At 47.2% G+C, this 18,149-nt stretch overlaps 1 protein-coding gene across 1 annotated transcript in view; it reads left to right on the top strand.

The window, feature by feature from the left end:
• Positions 1 to 379: 379 nt before the first annotated feature.
• Positions 380 to 18,149, top strand: part of T265_13192 (hypothetical protein) — a gene marked incomplete at both ends in the record, with an annotated part of 68,407 nt that continues 50,637 nt past the window's right edge. Inside the window, 9 exons of the mRNA XM_009167709.1 lie at positions 380 to 755; positions 2,896 to 3,141; positions 4,250 to 4,604; positions 5,023 to 5,174; positions 5,376 to 5,450; positions 8,045 to 8,253; positions 8,846 to 9,101; positions 12,253 to 12,327; positions 17,006 to 17,330. Of these exons, the coding sequence (XP_009165973.1) occupies positions 380 to 755; positions 2,896 to 3,141; positions 4,250 to 4,604; positions 5,023 to 5,174; positions 5,376 to 5,450; positions 8,045 to 8,253; positions 8,846 to 9,101; positions 12,253 to 12,327; positions 17,006 to 17,330 (2,069 nt within the window). The remainder of the gene's footprint in view (positions 756 to 2,895; positions 3,142 to 4,249; positions 4,605 to 5,022; positions 5,175 to 5,375; positions 5,451 to 8,044; positions 8,254 to 8,845; positions 9,102 to 12,252; positions 12,328 to 17,005; positions 17,331 to 18,149) is intronic.

Here is an 18,149-nt window from a genome sequence, read left to right as displayed (position 1 = left end):
GCAAGTTAGCCACAAAGAAGTCGGTCGCTGCCAGTCTCGCAACAGTGGAACAGATTTGTACTTCACAGCAATTGTCAGATATGATAATTTCATTCCACTCATCGTTTGACGGGAATTCGCCATCCGATTCGAGTACATCTAGTGTTGTTTGCGAGGCTAGCCAAGTTTTTTGGTAAATTTACTGAAAAAACCCTTCACGGGGCAATTCCGAGGCACGCCGTCTATTTGTATCTTCCACCGCGAGTTCCAAATTTAGAAAGATGGCCTCTTTACTGAGGATGACTGTTTGTCCTTAGTTTAGGACTGTTATGCCTTATCTCACTACCTGTCACCGTGGAACGTTGTCGTACGTAACCATACTTTTTTATTCGTCAACTAAATGGATGCAACCACACAGGTTCATCCGGCTGGCTCTTCCAACACTCCCGTCACCCTGGAGTTCCCCTCCTCGGCCGTCTATGGGGACCTTCTTTCGAATCTACAAGACCTCGTACTCCCTGCTAACCCACCATCTTCCGTCCATTCGACCGCTACTCGCACGAATTCACCTGCATTGTCCGCATTGCAACACCATTTGACGTCGATTCGGGTGACAGATCAATGTTTTCAACTTATCACGACGAACTGGCCGCGACAAACTCTGCCACGCTGTACCACTTTGAACCTTGAAGATGCTCATGATTTGAACGCTTGCCTCACCCAATCCCTTGTCAGTCTTGGGCTGTCGGATGGGAGCGGCGTGAGTGTGCGTCACGGTGAGTACTGGCTGCTTTCCATGCACTTCATAACACTTTTTTAAACATTTTTACGGTTTTGCTTTTCGACTGCATGACGTTAAACTCTGTGTTGTACTTATGCCAGATGTCAGTCGATTATGAGGGACCATAACTCTGCAAATGATTGATTAGTTCGTCCACTTCATCCATTGTTACTGGCTTCTGTTGTAGCTGATGGCTCTCTGTCCTCCTGCAGTCCTGCTTCTTCACATATTTACTAAATTAGGCTTAGTGAACAACAGTTGGTGTCTAGCGAGCTGACTGTTTCCTGGATACCGTTGGTCCAAACTGCAGCCTTTGAGTGGTTATTCTTTTGAACCCGGACGATTGCACGACCCGATACGAAGAACGTAATTGGGTTAGTTCCTTCCCAACTGGCAACTTCCGCGATTTCCCACATACTTCCATCAGTGGTGTTTGAATTGGCTGACAGAAATGGCAAAATATGCCTGGCGAGCCACATAGGTGCGTGAAAGGTTCGCACTCTATGTGTAGAACCTTTGCCCGCTGTCTTTGTCGTATGCCTACCTATTCTGTCAGCGAATAACCACTCTGGAACTAGAATTTACGGCGCTGAGAACCCCTTGTATAACATTTAAAAGGGTTCACAGCCTAAATATGGTTGTCTTCTACAGGACCTTCTCCACTGGGGCTCGTCAGACACGCACGTGCATGCCAGAAGTCACGAAACTCTTCGGATGGCATTGTGATTCGAAATGCTCAAGTACGGCTAGCGAGTCGTCGTCATTTCTGTTTCTCTTTGATAGACTCGTTCATCATACCACTCAACATCTCACTATGCCTTTCACGTCCCAGCTCCGGAACGACCTACCTATCTGTGATTAACGGTGAATTGGTGTTGGACGGTTGTGGAAAGAATCTCGGATGAGCTTGATTGCTCAAATTCCGACAACGGACTGGCACTTTAGTATCATTTGCAGTAGGCTGTTGCACTCCCTGCCCGCTTGACTTGAAACAAAAGGATTGGGTTCGTATCCCACCTAATGCACACCTCGTACACACACGAAATCGGGGGTTCCGGTGGCCAGGCTTCACGCCGAAGTTTTGTGTAAATATGCGGCATTGTTGTGCGCAGACGTTGACATTGCATAACGCTTACTAGCTATGGTGCGAGTAAGGAGGCTCGTACCATATTGTTTTGACGTAACACACTTCCAATAGGGTGGCACGCGAAGCCCTGACCCCTTGGAGAATCAAGCGGGATTTCGACCGGGTAGAGGCCGCGTTGACCTCATGTTCACACTCTGTCAGGTGTTAGAGCAACGTCATATGTACAGATGACCCACAATCTCGGTATTCATTGACTTCAAGGGTGCTTTCGATTCTGTCGACCGCGACATCAGTGTCAACACTGATGTTGCTCTCTTTGATGATGCTGATAGGGTCGCTGAGAATCCTTTGACAGCCTACGACTGGGTTTGCTCCCCTTGGGACTTATCAGGTGGGTACAGTCCCCGAATTCTTGTCAACCTTGTGTCCTACTTGAGACAGCGCAGTGGTTAGAGCGTGAATCTACTGATCGGAAGGCCGTTGGTTCGAATCCGACCTCCGCTTCTGGACTTCCCCAGTCTAGACTCGGGCAACCTGGCAGTATCCCGGCCCTCATACTCCCTTCCGGTTGCACGGCAGTTAGGCACCGAAAGGATGCTACAGCTGAACGCTTTAATATTTTTTTCTACTGAAACCTAAATTGGACAGATTTTGACCAATACTCTTACTCGAAAACAAATTTAGTTTTGACGGGAGACTCATCTGGAACTCAGCTGAATCTCTCGTTTGTGATAGACCGCTTCAGCTAAATGTGTTGCCTCAGTCGGCCTCATGTTTCATTTGGCACGATATTCCAGAAAGGTTGTTGTTTAGACACAACACACTACTCACAAGCCTACTGAAACCACCTCGACATCCCACAACTGGTTTCGCACATTCACTTGAAGGAGGCGATCATAAACGAGAGTCTCAGCTGGATTCACTCGAGCCTCCTGTCAAAACCATATTCATGTGCAAATGAAAGCATTTGTTGAGGCTCTGGTGCCGCATTAAACACGCAAATTGATTTACACTTATCCTCCACGGGACTTTTTTACCCAAGTATCAGCTAACTGTCCATTCGAGGAGGCCGTTGTCGCCGAACAAACTCACACGGTGTCCCATCCATCTACTGAAAATCCGGCTGCCGACCTCCTACCTAATGATCCCAGTCGAGACGCTGACTCGGAGCCTGATACACCTCCACCGGGCAACGAATTCTCTTTGGCATTCCCACCTGGTGGACAACAACTGGTCCCACAGCCTCCTGGAGGGTATATGCCACGCAGCGGACGAACACTGATGGAAAATCTTCGTGAGTGTTGTTGCCAGACTTTCTTGATGCCTCATGTACCACAATTATTCCACTCGTCACGGTTCTTGAGCAAAAGTCTTCTGGTTGTCACCTGTGACTTCCGTTATTCTGCGGTAATTTTATCTTGATTCACCCACGGTTACCAGATTGTTTACTTCCTTCTGAGGTTAATGTGTCCCCCCTCACACAAACGGACATGCCCCTTAGTGGCTTCCGATCATGTTGAAGAGAATAAAGGGTCGATTCAGTTTTAAGGTATTCAGAGAACCAATCCACGGGAGTTCTTATGACTAGCCGACTTGATCAGTGTTGTATGTCGGTCTGAAGTTCCTATTTGTTGCTTCATGGGGATGACTAACATTTACGATAGAATTGGTTAGGGGGAATGATCTTCATGTTGAAACCGGATTTTGCGGCCTTGCTTTTTCAGTCTAGGACACCTGAATGGATTATTTCTTTTGGGGGTCATTCACAGATTTTGTTCGCCCGTTTTCGTCGAGGAGTTCCGGGACAATTGATTTGGGGTTGGGGGTAGTTAAGCGGATGTAAGTCCGCTTGGATCTTGTACTTTTAAACCCAGAGCATTTCGTTGATAACTGCACACCACCTCGTGTCATCTCGGTTGACCTGAAACCTCTCGCCAGTTCTATTCTATTTACGCTGGGATGCTTGGCGATTTCCACCGCCTCGGCTGCCAGTCTCTTCGGTGTTAAGCTTAAACCGCGTCTCAGAATGTCCACATTTTCCAAATCTATCCTATGCCCAGTGTCCAATGCATGCCCTACCATTGCTGAATCTTTGACTGTCGCCCGGTATTCATCTGCGTTTCTGTTAATGATGTCTGTTAATGCATTGCTTATGCTCACCGATTCTGGTGTGCAATTTCCTGGCTGTCTGACCTACGTATATCTTTATACAGTCGTTGCATCCCATTTTGTGTACACAGTTCCTAGTCCTATCAACCGGAAGGCGATCCTTCATCTGCACCAACACCAAGCTCGCACTGTTCGAACCATCGTGGACAATGATGAGTGGTATCTTTCTAACTGAACAGTACTCAACATGGTAGCATTGTATGAATGTACTCACTCATATTTGTACTTTTCAGGTCACCGGGCTGCAGTACTCGATGCGGAATTTCATCAGCGTGCCATGTCCAATCCATGTGGGGAAGAGGACGTGTCAGTCTCAGAATCTCATTGGGGCTCTCCGCAGCGGTTAGAAGACCTAACCTTTCGTCGTCTACTTGAACTCCTTGTGTACTACTTACAACGGCTTACTCGTGGGAGCCAGGGATTGGATGATCCCGGTTCGGATCAACATAAAATTGACGAAGGAAGTTTGCTCTACTATGCAATCAACTCAATGAGTGGACCATGGCCGGAACGGTTGGGTCAGAAACTGGTTGGCGAGCTGCGTGAACAATCCCTCTTCAATATCAGAACGGCCTCCCTTCTCAGGAAGTAGGTGGTTGTCGGTTATCCGACTGCTTTTCTTTTGCAGTTTGCGTACACTTGTAACTCTGAGGAACGGCTCCCTCCACACAGTGGACAGGTTATTCTCACAACACCTTCTTTTCACACCATGAAGAGCCAATATCTTTAGAAAAAAGGTGGTGGTCTCTGAGGTGTTCTTTGTCGAGAGTAACGACTGTGTTTCAGGTGTTTGTACTTCCGCCAGTTCACGCACTCAATATTGTCATCCTACCTGTTTTCAGTCTCTTCTGTAGCCCACTTTAGCGCTTTAATAGCGATCAAATCGGGGTTCGTTTGCACTTTTGAGTGGATCCCGTCATACCAACCATTTTAGTAACGACTTTTTGTGGTGATAACCATGGTGCATTTCCTCTTTGTTTCCCTTTGCTTTCCGCAATCGCACCAGTTGTGTTACAAGCCTCAACTTGAACTACTACCCTCTTGTGACTACCGAGTTGATCACCTGTCTCGTGTCGAAATGGCCACATCTGACGGAATTGCAATTGAACGGTCTACAGACGGGCCAGATTCAACCGGAAATTGTGGACCAACTTGGAGGTAGGTGAATCTCACTAGGTGCAAAGTCTCACTGTCCTGCTAACCTGTTTCCTACTTATCAGTGTTTGCATGCACCACCGACTAGTGTTCACATCGTGAGGATTTGATGTTGGGAATTCTTCGCCAACGTTCAAGAGTTTATCCTTGGTTATGATGCACACATCTTGAGGCTGACAGCCTATTTCTCTCCCTTATTTTTAGCGCTACGGAACCTCCGCCTCCTCAGTTTGAACGGATTGAGCAGCGTTTGTGACCGAAACCTGGGGACTCTTATCAGTAAGTTCTGTTTGGCCCCTTTGGACGTGACACGGCTTTTCTGTGAGTGTCAACTGATAGGTAATGAAATATGAACCACCTGTAGGATCTTTCCATGTGGGTCGCTTTTCAGGTGTTCTTTTGCGACAGTAGAGTTATCCTTCTTTCGAAAAGTTAACTTGTGATCGACTTAACTACTGTGTCCACTGATTCTCTTTCTTTCGATTGATCTGCTCACAAAAGCTGTCTGTTTTATGTGGCCTCCAAATCAAGTAGCCCGCTCGAGTTAGCTCCGGGCAACTTCTACCTGTTCGGTGTCCGACTGCGTTAAGCAGGTGCACTTATAGTGAATGTTGTTTCCATGAGATTGAATCGGCACAGATGACACGAGGCTTGAAATGCGAGCAAATGAACACGTGTCGTATCAGCTGACCCTAATCCAACGCTGGTCTTTGACTCAGGGTCAATTCGTCGATTGCTCGGTCTCTAATCGACACAGGTGACAGAGTTCAACTCAAAACATCATTCCGGCTTAAGAGCACGTAGTAGATCACCGAGGTCGAAGTTCCTTGAGATCATATTGGTTAGTCGTTTCAATTCTGCCCAACGCGTTCAAAAAGACCTGTCACGTTGCTTTATAACGTATGTAGTATGTATGTTCTTATGCCGTCTTCACATTTTGCTACAGAATAGAGTGTACGTGCAGTAACGGTATTTTCCTCAGCTCAGTTCCCGGTCTGAACCTCCCAAGCTGGCGCTCACGTCAAAGCGACCAACAAAGGTGCGCAAGGTATATTAACGCCCAAAACGAAGTCAGGAACACTTGTACAGCGCTTCACATATATAGCATAGGCGGCAATAACTTTTTGGAAATTCTGACGTGCTCTGGATGTGGCATTGGCAACCGGCATTCGGCCAATACTGGCTCATGATTGGCTGTTTGGTTCAGACTTTCGACCAATCAGATCTCGTCTTGATGCCGGACCGGTAAGCGTCCCGAATTCTTGGCCAATCTTGCGTGGGATGGACCTCTCGGCCGTATCAGCACCTGAGTGCGAGCGGTAAAGAGCGGATCAGAGTGCTTCAAAATTAATTGCTTGTGGTTAGCTTTTCTGAAGTCGCCTATCTCTGCTCACGATGAAATGGAACTAGAAAACTGCAGCACCTGTTTGAATTTCCAATAGACGGGCATTTCAACATGCACCGGAATTACTGAATTCGAAGAGATTTAACACTGGATAACTGAGATGGTTAGTTTCGTCAGTTCTCCCGTCCAAAATGTGCTATGGCGTCGGATGCATGTGTGGACTGTTAAGTGATTGAGGACGGTTTAACTTTTCATGCCCTAAAGTTTTTGGTAGCGTGAGAAGGCATGGGAATTTTAATGGTGATTTTGTAGTATAAGCGAAACCACTCTGTGCTGGAAAGCGAAGGAACGCTGTACGGTTGCTTCATTCTTGTTGGATATCATCAAAACTGCACACCAAGTGAAATTCGAGGCAGTTTCAAACCCTCGACCTCTCGGCTAGTAGTTTGAAGACGTAGCTATTCGGCCACTGGGGGCAAGATGGCCCAAGTGGTTAGAGCGCGAATTTACTGACCAGAAGGTCCGTGATTCGAGGCTGACCTGTGCCTCTCGACCTCCCCTGTCTAGGCTTGGGCAGTCTGGCAGTATCCCAGCCCTCGTGCAGTCTTCGGGTGGCATGGCAGGTAGGCACCGAAAGGGTGCTACAGCTGAACGAATCTTTTTTGGTGTGAGGTGGTCGGTGGCTTCTTTAAATTTTCTTGTCGATTTCTTACATGCTCGGTTGATTCGACTAAACCGCACGAGTTTACAATACTGAGCTCCGCTCCTAGACGTGCCGCCAATAATTCTGACGAAATAATAATCGAAAAAGCGCTCTGTCTAAAGTGATCGGATTCTTTCGTCAACTCATTGAAAGAGCTCGATATAATCATGCGTAGAAAGGACGCATTGTTTAAGTAGTTGGACACAAGGTCGCATAAAATAATGCTTGGCGGAAATCACTTACCTTCATGTAAAGATCACCCTCAAACAAGACCATTTCTGGTGTTCTACATAGTTTTTGGTGGGTGGGGGCGGAATTTCTTGATCAGGCTATGTTTGCAACGTTACCGGTTACTGAGACTCATCCCAGGGACTTTTTAAAAGTGATGACAGTTCAAACAACGATCTTTTTTTACTGGTTTTCCCCTTCATCCCTAGTTTTCATGAAAAGTACTCTGTGGAGGAAATGGTCCCGTGATAGTTAAGGTAGATATCCTCACCAGTCTGTCCATCTCGGATGATATCTTTCCGACGCAGCATCGATAACCTAGATCCAGACAATGCCTCCGTACTTGCCACGCTTTACCCACAGGACAGTCCGAGTAGTACATGAGCGTTGCAAGCTCTGTCCATAGCAAACATGTTGATACAGCGACATCGCCACGAGTGTCAGTGCGGGTTTTTTTTCGAACTATAAGCTGGTTCCGTCTTATAGGTTTGGATGGATACCATGGGGGATAAGTTTATTCACCGCATCGACTATTCCATCAAAGAGTAAGTGTCATTTTGTTACACCCCCTCCCATCCGCCACACTTTGGCTTCCAGATCTGCCGGAACTACGCATACTTCGCGTTGCCGGGACAAATGTAACGGACGCCGGCTGGATCCATATGGCGGCGTCTCCTGTTACTAGTAGTCGACCGCTCGCTGAACTGGATGCCTCCGGATTGCGCAACAATTTAACCAGTCGAGGTTTGGAAGCCATCGTACAGCTGTTTCCCAACTTGCATCGTCTTACGATAGCGGCTAGCGAGGTGAGTTAAAGAATACCTTATAAGTCCTCTGTTAACACAAGAGGGGGTGAGATGGCCTAAGTAGATAGAGCACGAATTTACTGACCAGAAGGTCCGTGGTTCGAACCTGACACCTATGCCTCTCAACTTCCCCTGTCTAGGCTTGGGCAACCTGGCAATATCCCACCAGCCCTCGTGCTTCCTTCGGGTGGCATGGCAGGTAGGCACCGAAAGGGTGCTACAGCTGAACGACTTTTAACGCAACAACTGAATAAGGGTTTGACAGCCACTTTCGAAGCGCGCACTAGCAGTCAAACTCGAGTCACCTAGTAGCAATTTCACTGGGATACCGAGCTTGAATCCTTTATTTTACCGCCCCATTCCAGGTTTACTGAATAATATAACCGTTCAGCTGTAGCTGCTATGCCAACGGAAGGAGACCTATCCCAGCTGCCCAAGCCTAGACAGGAGTAGTCGAGATGCTGAGGTTGGGTTCGAACCACAGATCTTGCGGTCCGTAAGCCAGCACCCTAACCACTGAGCTATCTCGAGCCCGCATCCAAATGTCACGTGATTCCTAATCCATGCGTTTCTCTCTTTCCAACCCGATTAGATCACCACCGATCTACCGGATGCGCCGACGTGGTCTGCAGATCCTTTGACCCTTCTCACCAACTTGGACGTGTCTGAATGTACACGGCTAGTTGCCCTGCCGATGGTATTATTGCCCCCACCGGCACCAAGCAGAACAAAGGGATTGCGGATTTTGAAATTACATCAATGCTTGTCACTGGATTTGTCACGCGTACTTGATCAACTCAGAGGCAAGTCAAAACCTACCTACCATGGGTCCTTTCTATCCTCAGTTGGTAACCTGTGCACTTGACTTCTGCCTGTTTCGTGTGTGGCGCTGGTTTGTGCAGAATCCGGGGTAGCGTGGTGGATCGTACACAGCGGGTAATTCCGATTGTAGGCGAGGGAGTACTACATTCGAGACATTAGACAGACTGGTGACAGATTAATGTTGACACGGACGGTAGAAACATGACAAGCGGTGTTTGAGACAAATCAGACTCCAGGTCGGGCCAGTCGTGGATACGATCAGCAAAAGCCACCGTGGAACTGTGTTTTTCGCACGGCGCAGGATTTCATGAGGCATCGTCAGAACCAGGGGCTAAGTAGGATAACCCGTGGTAAGTGACTGTTCGCGGGGAAATACGCGAATTGTCCGTAGTTGCGTAGGGAATTGCGGTAAACGTGAATCTGTGCTTGTGATTTTGCAGTCCAGCTTTGAGTCAAGCAAAAGCAAACTAAGCGAAAGATGTGTTTCATTTCCCCTAGGGGATGGATGACCATCCTTCCCTCTGTGTCACTAGATTGATCGTCAACACGAGTTTCACTTTCCATTGTTTTCTCTATTCATTCGTCCTGCTGTGGATAAGGAGTCACGTACTCGCACTCTCTTACTGTCAGTCAGCGCTGTGTGGCTGGTTGGCGGTGCATCTCTTCAACGTTTTGCAAACTGCAGTCTTCTATCTCCTGGATCCCTTAAATAGTCCAAATTGATCCCATTCAGCTTCTCTCTTTGAGTATAATACCACAAAACAATCTCTACGTAACTGATGCGCGCGATTGAGAACGGTTCAATGACTGTTCGCTTTGGTTCGGAGCAAATGGCCGATAGTTTACGCACAGAATAATGAGACTGACAGACGGGCTAACTGCAATGCATCATTCGACGGGCGGTGAACGAAGGGCTGTAAGGGAAAAAGATACTGCCCGATTACCTCGTCCGAAGGACGGGGGTTGGTTGGTGTCCAGAGGCCAGCCGCCCCTAACAACCGAACATCCCATCATTCGGACGATGTGTCACGACGGGCCAAACGAGGGCATGTCCTGATTGGTCAGAATGCCAGCCAATCCGAGTCAAGCACCCTTGACTCGATGCTTCTCGCCCCCTCACGGAGATTCTGGCACGACCTTGTGGAACACTCTGACTACCCTATAAATACAGTTGTAATAATTTTCCTTTGTCTCCATAAAGGGCTGTGTAGAGCTATCGCGCCTTTTGATACACCATAGTGGGCGGAGCATGAAAGCCAAGGGACCGATACAGAGTTGCAAGATCGTCAACAACTCACAACAGTTGGGGAACTCCACTTTGAACTTTTGACTCAGAGGCCGTGGGAAGCTGTGAGGTTTTGTTTCGGGACCACGCCCCCCAGCCTGTAGTTTAAAAGTCTGAACCTTTTGAGACGGGAACTAGAAAACTGCAACTAAATAGGTAAATGGGTCGCCGAATTGAGACTTGATTTTCCGTGTTTTTTAGTTAGCTAAATTGTGTTTCTCCTGCACATCAAGTGGGCTTTGTCTCAGATACGGTGTTCTATCCGTTCCGTCCGTTCCCTCTCTAGTATACCCATATTCATGTAATTCAGAAACACCCTGAAAAATATCAACACCTCTCACGTAAGACGGTGTGTGCTTTTTTTCAAAGTTATGATAGGAATGCTGTTCAAATTTAACCAGATTTCCGAGTTTGGGTACGTAAAATTTGTTTTTTATTGCCGAATATGAGCCAGGAACTGGCGAAACTTGTTGGAAAAGCGATAATTACTTTACCTAAAGTCATGAAAAGCCACGTTGTGGTTGAAAGTATTGGTTTGGACAAAACGAGTGTCCTGAATGGAACAAATGAACGTGGAAAGATGAATCCCTGGAAGCAGTACAATTTTGCGATTACGTTGGCTGCAAATGAGGTTAGAGAGGGTCACTGTTGCGGTCGATCAGCGGCAAACTAGACTGATTTATTAAACTAAACTTGCGGAATAAGCAAGCTACTATTTGAGAAGGCATAGGACGGAAATGGTCAATGAGGGTCGCCAAACCACCATGTGTAAACAACTAAGCCATTGACAGACTGAAATCACCACAAACAGATGTGTGCCACTCCTCTGAGCGCCACAGCTCGAGTTGCGCGCGAACTGCGCTATCATCATGCACAGGGGAACGAGAAATAGCAAAAAAAGGAATGTTGGTAGATCTGGCTACATACTCGCTACATCCTCGCTGACCAACGCAGCTGCACAACGACTCACCAACAACATGCGTTTGATTAGCGAGCAAAACAACAAGCAAGGAACCAAATGCTGAATGGAACCACCTTGGCCGTTTGCTGATCACGTGACTCGTGATCAATTGGGTAGCCTTCTGAACTTCGTCGCTGACTGTCCGCGCTCGATTCCAGGCTTGATCAGCCCCCCCCCTCCACCAGGCAGAACGGAGATAGGCGAAAATCGATGAGCTGTCTTATGAGGTCGGTTCGTTTGATTAGCGAGCAAAACAACAAGCAAGGAACCAAATGCTGAATGGAACCATTTTGGCCGTTTGCTGATCACGTGACTCGTGATCAATTGGGTAGCCTTTTGAACTTCGTCGCTGACTGTCCGCGCTCGATTCCAGGCTTCATCAGCCCCCCTCCACCAGGCAGAACGGAGATAGGCGAAAATCGATGAGCTGCCTTATGGAGGTCGGTTGCATCATGTACCAGATTCAAGCATCTGACTAACAGTCGTAGTTGCTGCCAACAGAAGTCGACATGAGAAACAGCAACGATCGTACATCGAACGCTACGGAAGAGTTTGACTACTCATCAGAGTGGTAAACTCCACAGATTTTCGTTCCTCTAGGGATCCATCAATCGATTTCAGATCGCTGTCGAGAAACAACCCACCATTATCTCTGACAAAGTATGATCTCCCACAGTTACGTGCGCGTGTTGGAATGGTCACAAGGTTCACATTTCACTCTAGTTAACCTCTCAGTTGGTTCAATCCCTCACTCATAGTCTATAATTGTGTCCCTGTATTTCCGGTCGGATAATCAACGGTCCGGGTTTACCGTTGACATCTTTGTTAATCCTGTCGGTGTCTGGTGTGCACCGAAGAGCTTAGGGTCATAACCATAGAGTGAGTTTGTTGACACGTGGATTTATTTTTTCTACTTGCGCCCCTTTCATAGGTCATCCTTTGCAACATTTGGATGGACTGGAAAGTATCCCCTCCCTGAATGCTTCTTTGCTGGAACGCTATTGTGGTGAGTTTGCTCAAATGTGTTTGTGTTGAAAATCAGTTTGGATTGCATCCTTCACTTGATAACCTTGTACTGGGATTGAAGACATTCTATGCTTCAGTCTGCTGTAATCCCGGTTCAATTGCCAAGATATTCCGTCCAGTTCCCAACCGTAAACCCTGTACAAACATGTGTTGCCCCCCGTTTTCTTTGGATGTCGATTCTGTAAGCTTTAGATGATGTTCGATTGTTGAGGTCTATCGGGAAAAGGGAAGCATTCCGTCCAATAGCTCCCAATCTGGGTATTTTTCGGGTTGCAATTTTCTCGGAAGATGGGTTGAGTATTCCCCCTTTCGACCGTATTATCTTTGTTGCCGATTTTTTTCGAGGGTCACCTAAAACCTCGAACGATGAATTTCATTGTAATTAGGGAATATACACTCATTTGCAAACTAATTTGGTTTTTCGAGAGACTCACCTGGAACCCAGCTGAACCTCTCGCTTGTGATGTTCTCAGGCAACTGAATGTGCTGCACCAGGCCGCCTCATGCTTCAGTCTCTACGATATTCTAGATATCGCAATACATGTATATTCCGTAATGCACTACTCATAAGGNGCACTACTCATAAAGTTGCTGAAAATCCGTCGCCCTTTTTGGGGCTCCTCAGGTAGGCGCAGTCCTCGAGTTTCCGTCAACATTATGTTCATCCTTCTTCGGGCCTGTCACGTAGGTAGGAGAACGGGAAACGAGGAATCCAGGTGAATTTCAGCTGAGTCTCCTGTCAACATCAATCTAATTTGCAAATATGGCTGTCAGCTTGTTTCGAACAAAAATGTTTGTGGGAGCTAGACCAACAACATGGGTGCAGCCTGCAGTGAACTATACGTCATCATCATTAGCAAAGACACTGGTGCCGTACTCGCACAAACTTTGTTTGATTGTATTTAAAACCTTAGAATCAAAGGAAGAAAAAAGAGTGGGTGAGGGAGGGAGAAACCTGGTGCTTGCCTATCGCATAATTCTATAATGTCTACACCTCCAAGCATTCAATCAGATAATACGAAAAGAAACGGATAGCACGAACACCAAGGGGATCGGTTAGCCTCCTGCGAAGTGCAGGGAGAGCCCGTACCAGGACCGTACCAGCTACAAAGCACTTCGTAATCGCTTTTGCTGTAACACCCTTTCGGCACCTAGCTGCCATGCTACCAAAAGGAAGCACGAGGTTGCCCAAGCCTAGCCGGGGGATGTCGAGAGGCAGAGGTTGGATTCGAAGCACGGACCTTCCGAATAGTAGATCCGCGCCCTTACCACTTCAGCTATCTCGCCATCGCTTTCACACCCTTCGGCCAAGTCATATGTTATCCGCATCGTGGGGTTGCCCCGTTCCCAAGGAGGCACGGAGAACGACATTCACCTCGGTAGACGATGCACCGATTTAAGTAGAACCTGCCGGAGAATATGGCTACCACAGTTGCTGAGTGTTTTATGCAACTGCGGTATCTGATGCAAAAACAGATTCCCGTTTTATAGTCACCTGGTTACCAGTGCGTTGGAGTTATCCAGCATCGAAAACCTGAAAACAACTCACATCTCTGTTCAGAGGCTGTCTTTCAATTATACAACTATGCAGTGGACTATCACAGCAGCAGCGTCATGCAAAAAAGCGACCTAACGTTTTTTCCACCTGAAAGAACGCCTTGGGATTGTTGCTGATTTAACGAGGTTCTTAGAAAATCAAGTGACAAGAGATGCGGTGGTTTCGTCCCCCAAGGATAAAGGGATTTTCCTTCGGTGCAGTCAAGAAGTGTAAGGCTCTTAGAGACCGTCAATATCATGGTTATACTTTCGTAGGAGAATGATGAAGCCACATCATTATATCATGCACGTCCCCGTTCGTGCGCTCTTGGATCAAAATGTTGAACCTAGAGTGGATTGTTTTCTCCCGAATGTACCTCAAGCTTTTTGTTGCCAGGTGAATTAGATTTCTGTGTAAAATGAAAAAAATCGTTCAGCTGTATCACCCTTTCGGCGCCTACCTGCCATGCCATTCGAAGGAGGCATGAGGGCTGGGATACTGTCAGGTTGCCCAAGCCAAGACAGGGAAAGCCGAGAGGCAGAGGTCGGATTCGAACCATGGACCTTCCGGTCAGTAAATTCGCGCCCTAACCACTTCGGCCATCTCACACCCTGTGTAAAATGGTATACCAGGTAACCACTGCTTGGTCCTACTCCCGCATAAACTCCACTCTCTGGATTCATGAGGAGAAAACTAATCCTCTGCTGTAAATCACTTTCGCCTCCGATGGGTGTAACAGTGACCAGCAGATAACGATGGTTTTTCACGAAATTCAGGTCTGCTGGTTCGTCTTAGACCACGTGACGATGGATCAGGTGACGACCAGTCAGAAGGCAGTCGAAACGGTGAATGATCACCAAGAGCCGACTGATTTTTAGCCAGGAAGAAAATTGCACAGCACCCGCTTCAGTTATTGGGACTTCTTGTAAAACTGAGTTTTCAAAAAGGACCAAGCAGGGAGAGTGATATGCAATATACAAAAAAAACAGCAAATTATGCAAAGAACACTTGTTTGAGAATGAAGCTGGTGTTAACCAGATCTGTGCGAAGGCTGGCCGCAACAGTAAGTCTTCCGTCAAGCCATGAACGAAAACGACCGGTGCTTCACGGAAGGCATTTTTTCATCAAGCAGACGGGCTATTATGAATTGCATGCAAGGATTAGCAAACTTAGTGTGAAAGATGTTTGCCCGGCCGTCACTGTATGGTTTCAAAATCTAAATAGCGTTTCAAATTGATTGGGAAGCAACAGACCAAGCATTTTCCGCGTAAAACTGCCCATAACCCTGTACCAGGGCATCATAGAACATCACCTTCGGCAGTGTCACCATCTTCAACATGAATGAAAGACCTGCACTTGAATATTGCAAGATACCTTAAATAGAAACTAGTGTACAATGCTTTTGCTCGACGAACAAACCAAACTCGATTTGGGACACCGGATGGTGTTGACGACAGGTCCAGTATTCGGACAGTGTTATCATGACATATCCGGGCTCGAAATTAAACCTTGTTTCCAAAGTTCCCGATTCAACGGGATAAAATGTGGATATACACCAGGCGTCAGTTTTTTCCTTCCTGTAACCAACAAGAAAAACTGCACGAACCCATGAGGTTGGTAAGACCCACCACCCTCTGCTCGGAACGCGGGACAGTCACTGAAATAGACGAAGATAACACTTAAAAGACGACACGTGGGTGTTTAGTCAACAATGTTAGAGAGGAAAGCCAGGGTAAGGTTGTAGAGCTCTCAGGTGGTATAGATGGCTCGATATAGATACAGACTAGAAATCGGTCCGGATACAAACAGTTACCGATGGAGAAGCATCAACACGTGGCACATCAAACGCCAACAGTAAAAAGTACGTGAAAGGTTGCGGGCAAATACTAGCTAGCAAAAAGTAAGGTTGCAGGTAGATTGTTATGCAGCACCGATAGTCGTATTAACAATCTAATCACACGTAGATGGCATCCTAAAATGACAGTGGATAGAGCAGAACACTGCCTTCGAACATGGGGAAGATTGTTACAAGAGCCACCGCTACGACCTTTCGCGGCGAGTGGAATCGTTTGGCTTTTCCATTTGGCTACTAACAAATCTCAAGTAGTGTTCTGCGGTCGCAGGGCCTTCCTGATTCGCTTCTGCCCATGAAGCGCGATCGGCAGAGTAACAGGTTTATATCCATGAAGCGCTGTGGAAATATTCGTGCGGGTGACAGTCACAAAGTTGTACGACTTTTGCTCGACACTACACAGGCACGTGCAGGCTGCAGTACAACAAGATTGTCAGAATCGCCGGTTGATCTCATTCGTTCCTCCAGCCACGACGCATCTAGTAACCTTCTTGACAGCGGTATTTCCTGGTATAGGCATGCACCAACTCAGCTGCATTGAAAGCCATTCATAACATCATTATGGAGGGTGAGAGAGCTCGTCATGTTGTGATATGATTGGTTGTCCCCATGGTCTTTGGTAACGGAGTTTACACCAACCTTTGTGGTACCACCGTCATATCCCCACTCGCTCGCAAAGGGAACCAGCTCTGCAGGCTGTCTGGTGGCCGGGCCATGTTTCGCATGCCAGTTTACCGTCTTCCGACCACAGCGCATTGTTTTCCGTAGGTACTTCGGAGTGATGGGAACCTAGAGAGGGACAGAACATGACATGGTTGACGGGAATGAATGGTTTTCTGATTTCTTCGGGTGTAGTTGGCGCGGTTCGTCCTCCTGGGGTCCACGTGACTCTTTCTGCGTTCGGCTGGAGACATTGAACAATATGGCGGCTAACCGATGCCAGTAGTGTTATACTGTTAGTTTCTCTCAATATTATCTGACTGTATGTTGGATGTGTGGGTAGCCCCAGTATTAGGCTAGCCCTAGGTCCCCCTTCTATACCACTATTTTCTTCTTCCTTCCATTATGAGACGTTGGTGATCAGCTGTCTCAGTGAACTTTCGCAATCTGACCGATTAATTCATCACTCCACTCTCTTTGCTTTATGTAATTCAACTTGCTTAGGTTCTGCCTGATCAAGGTTTCGCTTTTCCCCACACGGTACTGCATTAGTTGGCTAGTTTTTCTCCTTGTGAGCTCACCACCTTCCGCTTCGTTTTTTACTGTCAGGTTCCGGCTTTCCGTTAACCGAACTTCATCTGAGACGAATAAACTTCTCCTGGATGGTTCAATCTACGACTCTACTGGCGCGTCTTCTCGCGAATACACCCACGCACACCTTGTTGTACCTTAGCTTCCCGCTGCGCAAAACGAATCCATCCCCTGACAGTGGCGAGTGCTCCACGACTTCGATACTTTCCCAACTGGGCCGCTTCCATCGTCTCCAGACGCTTGATTTAGGCGGTCAAATAAGCGAGGAATCTGAAGTGAGAATGCTCGAACAGATAGTTCCTCAACTGCCTGACCTCCACTACTTGGCTGTATCCAACTTACCGTAAGTTCACAGCGTTTCGAATTCAGTTTTTTCTTTTCCAACTTATAAAATTTCAATTCTATGGCCGGGTTGTGAACGATGAGACGCTAGACATTCGGTTCATTTTCCGGGCCAGCTAGTTCAGTTGCTTAGATTTCACCATCAGTGTGCCAACGAGAAGTTCTGCACTGCTTCGCCTCACGAAGTCGGCAACTAAAGTGACCAGCCCAGTGATCGAACTGTACAGTAGAGGCTATCTTTTCGCATTCTTACAAAACAGTTTTGTTCTCAAAATTGCCTTGCGTGCTTGATTCGTGTGAGCTCTCCACTTCAACTACGGAGAGAAAAGAACGGGTGATAAAAAACGATGAACTTTTAGGTCTGGGAAAGGTAAAAAAGTTTTGATGCCCAAGGTACATCTTGGTGACAAATGATCATGTTTTGTGGCGGGCCGTCAGCTTTAGCTCATATGTGCAAAGATATTTTCATTGCTTAATACTTACGTCACAGGCTGGCAATAATTTTGCAGGTCTGTCCCGTTCAGCGAATGTCTGTCGCAGATTTGCTGGTAAACTGAGTCTGAAAGACATCCGAATATGATTATCAGAATTCTTGAGAGAGACTATTGTGGAGGAAAAGGGGGTCCTGGTTCTCCCTTTCAAGGTCGCGCACCTGGCGGCGGCGGCGGCCGAGAGAGTTTCCACGTGTCAGTCGGTCACTGTCGCGGCGATTATCGTCTCCGAGAATGAACAGCACGACTCTTTCGTCTTACTTTCGGTGGTCAAATTATGGCAAACTATGTGTCAGATTTTTCTAATCACCGGCAGAACAGCGCAGCCA

The sequence above is a fragment of the Opisthorchis viverrini genome (assembly GCF_000715545.1).
Source record: "Opisthorchis viverrini unplaced genomic scaffold opera_v5_45, whole genome shotgun sequence".
NCBI classification, from domain to species: Eukaryota; Metazoa; Platyhelminthes; class Trematoda; order Opisthorchiida; family Opisthorchiidae; genus Opisthorchis; species Opisthorchis viverrini.
This window is presented reverse-complemented; position numbering and strand designations above follow the sequence as displayed.